This window comes from Notothenia coriiceps, unplaced genomic scaffold (genome assembly GCF_000735185.1).
Source record: "Notothenia coriiceps isolate Sejong01 unplaced genomic scaffold, NC01 NC01_scaffold00001740, whole genome shotgun sequence".
Classification (NCBI taxonomy): Eukaryota; Metazoa; Chordata; class Actinopteri; order Perciformes; family Nototheniidae; genus Notothenia; species Notothenia coriiceps.
Window position 1 is genome coordinate 1 of NW_011334441.1, and position 2978 is coordinate 2978.

Consider the following 2978-nt stretch of genomic DNA (forward strand, 5'->3'; position numbering starts at 1 on the left):
CATTTCAGATATTACGTCATATCGGACGCAAATCTGGATGAACTCCGTTTTTCCCCCGTTTTTAGAGATTTGGGTACGGAGGAAAAGAGAGAGGGTTTTATTTTCTGACGCTGCGTGAGTTCCCTGACACACCGGGGACACATCTTTATGTAGAAAAGACATCAAAAAGTGCATTTTGCATGATAGGTCCCCTTTAAATACCACATCATTATGTATGTATACCGGAAAAAAAACAAGATTATAAAATATTGCAAAGTGCTGTGAAAATGAAGATGTGAAATGAGAGCAAAGAGATATATTAATACGATACGATACAATAATACTTTAATGGTCAGATCAAGTCTGAAATTTGACTTGCATCACAGCAGCTATTAAGAATATGACAAGACTGCAGCGTACTAGATGATAGTGATAGAGGATAAATGTGTGTGTGTGTGTGTGTGTGTGTGTGTGTGTGTGTGTGTGTGTGTGTGTGTGTGTGTGTGTGTGTGTGTGTGTGTGTGTGTGTGTGTGTTTGTGTGTCTAACAGAAAAGCTTGCCAAGGTCATCATGTCGTACTTCAGACCTGACCTTAACTTTGAGACGGCTTCAGAGAAAGAGTTAGAGGTGAGTAAATACCAACTTTATCTGCTTCTAGTCGTCTGAATTTAGTATTTAAAACGTTGTTACCTTCCTCTCGTAGGTGTACATGTTGATAAAAAGCTGCTGGGAAGAAGATCCAGAGAGAAGACCGGACTTTAAGAGGGTGGAAAACTGTCTGGGGAAAATCATCAGGTAATGCTTTTCACTCATTACTTCATTTTGCCTTTTTCTGCCGAGCTCTGTGAAATGGATAACATACAGTATGTGTTAAAGTGTTTGTTTCCCTTATGTTGTCCTTCAGTAAAATTCACAACCAGGACAATGAGAGCTACATAGACAACATGATCCGCCGCCTGCAGATGTACTCGAGGAACCTGGAGAACCTGGTGGAGGAGAGAACGGTTCTCTATAAAGCTGAGAGGGACCGAGCAGACTGCCTCAACTTCATGCTGCTGCCCGGGTCTGTTCACACTGGAAACAGCACACTATAACATCAACACAATGGTCTGAAAACATAGAAATATGGCAGCATTTAAGAGGCAATAAGTATTTAGTGTACCATTGTCTAAGTCTGATCTCTTGTATGTTTTTACTAAAAGAAAATAAGGTTTTGAACGTGGAACATTTCTGAGTTTCTTAGATTTTTTCATCTGTAAATCAATTGAAAAACATAAATTCCTATAAAAGAATCCCTTTATTTTAATTTATGAAACGGGCGAGACAGTTATTAAAACCAAACCTTAAAATATGGATTACCGAATATTTCTATTTCTCACTTTACTCTCAGGACGGTTCAGATACTGTTATACAAAAATAAAAACCCTGAAAATGACCTGAAAAGTGGTCCCACATGTGCAAAAGCTGCACAATCTTGCAACACCTCATGGGGGTCATCTTTTAAAACTGTTTAACTGAAATAAAACAAGATAAACCGGCAGGGCAGGGCCGTCCCTCCCTACAGGCTGATCATGCAGACTGCGTGGGGCCTCACCTTGCGGAGGGTGCCTCAACTGAGCCGCAAAAATGCGCCGGCGCAATTAGTGTGGCGCAGCGCGGTTTCGCCGCTGCGAGGCTCCACTAGCCCCCGTCGTCGACCATGACGCTCGCAAAACAGAGGGCCTCATCATATAACTTTGCGTGGGGCCTCATGTTGGCCAGGGATGGCCCTGTAAACCGGTACCACTTTACAATAAGACTACCCTTATTTATTAATTAGGTTGTGAACACTTTATAAATCATTAATAAGTTTTTATAAGACATGAGATAAACAGGGCGACTGTGACCGGTTGCTTGCCAAATAGTGAGCCAACATTTATCTGTACTGCTATGCCTTATATTGGCTACTTATGGCGCATTTCCACTGCAAGGCCTCGCACGGCTTAGTACGGTATAGTTAGGCCTTGGTAGGCCAGGCTCACTTTATGCTGCGTTTCCATTACAGTTTAGTAGCTGGGGCAGTAACTATAGGAACGCAGTGTAGGCGGAGCCGTGACGTCATCTTCAATGAGAACCACAAAACCAACATCAGCTGTTAGCTGTTAGCCGTCAGAGCTCACAGCTCCTCATATCTGTTCAGAAACTAGACAAAAGTTAAACAAGTACAAACCACAGACTGTCTGTGTCATGGCGAATACAGTCGCTGGCAGTGGTGGCTGTTGGAAATTATTTTAGGCGGGGCAATTGTAATGGTGAATAAACCACACGGGGAACATTTTGAGAAATTACCCCTTAATTTAAATTGGCTACACTATTTCATTGTTGCTGTTGTATGATTGGTGTTTAGCTACGGTATTTAGCATCTACAGCACCTCCGCTTTTAGGGTTGACGTAGACCCAAACGTCGCCCGGAGGTCCCCCGTTGTTGTTGCGGGAGCTGCTGCACCTTAACGCTACACTAGCAAAACAAACGCTTATTTCTTTTGCAAATGGTGCGGCGGGCTTCAAACACGTTCCCCTCCACTGGTCTCAACCAAGCACTAAATTAGATGTTTTCCAACCAAATATGGTTGAACTGACACTTCCCCATATTAATTTGTAAGTAGATTCGAAGATACATGAGTTTCTGACTGCCGCAAACTGAAGCTTGGTTGCTAGGTTACTAGCTGGGTGTTCTCCAATAAGGGGCCGGGGGAAACAAAGTTAGTGATTACTGGTTCCATGTTGATTTAATTTCAATACAAATTAGTTTGGGGAGGAACTGAAAGGACTATTACCGTACCTGGTTACTTTTGTCAGCCCGGACCATTTCCCCCTAAAACCAACATTTAGTATGCTATCGCAACACAGAAGTACCTTTCTAAATACCGATCATTTTTAAGTTACCTTCCTTAAATACATATTTAAGTAACCTTTCTTTATTTTTTTTGGTTTTCGATATTTTAAAGTAACCTTTTTAA

At 41.9% G+C, this 2978-nt stretch overlaps 1 protein-coding gene across 1 annotated transcript; it reads left to right on the plus strand.

The window, feature by feature from the left end:
- The first annotated feature begins 530 nt into the window (after positions 1 to 530).
- LOC104963686 (heat-stable enterotoxin receptor-like) lies at positions 531 to 1148 on the plus strand. The gene is made up of 3 exons (XM_010792309.1): positions 531 to 606; positions 683 to 774; positions 884 to 1148. The coding sequence occupies exons 1-3, from the start codon at positions 550 to 552 to the stop codon at positions 1071 to 1073; spliced, it is 339 nt and encodes a 112-aa protein (XP_010790611.1). The 5' UTR covers positions 531 to 549; the 3' UTR covers positions 1074 to 1148.
- The last annotated feature ends 1830 nt before the right edge of the window (positions 1149 to 2978 follow it).

What these genes read in the sequence shown, in the direction of transcription:
- LOC104963686 (XM_010792309.1), top strand. Translation starts at nt 550, where the DNA reads ATGTCGTACTTCAGACCTGACCTTAACTTTGAGACGGCTTCAGAGAAA. An exon ending in CTTCAGAGAAAGAGTTAGAG is followed by an intron (nt 607 to 682) that starts GTGAGTAAATAC and finishes TTCCTCTCGTAG; the next exon opens with GTGTACATGTTGATAAAAAG. An exon ending in TGTCTGGGGAAAATCATCAG is followed by an intron (nt 775 to 883) that starts GTAATGCTTTTC and finishes GTTGTCCTTCAG; the next exon opens with TAAAATTCACAACCAGGACA.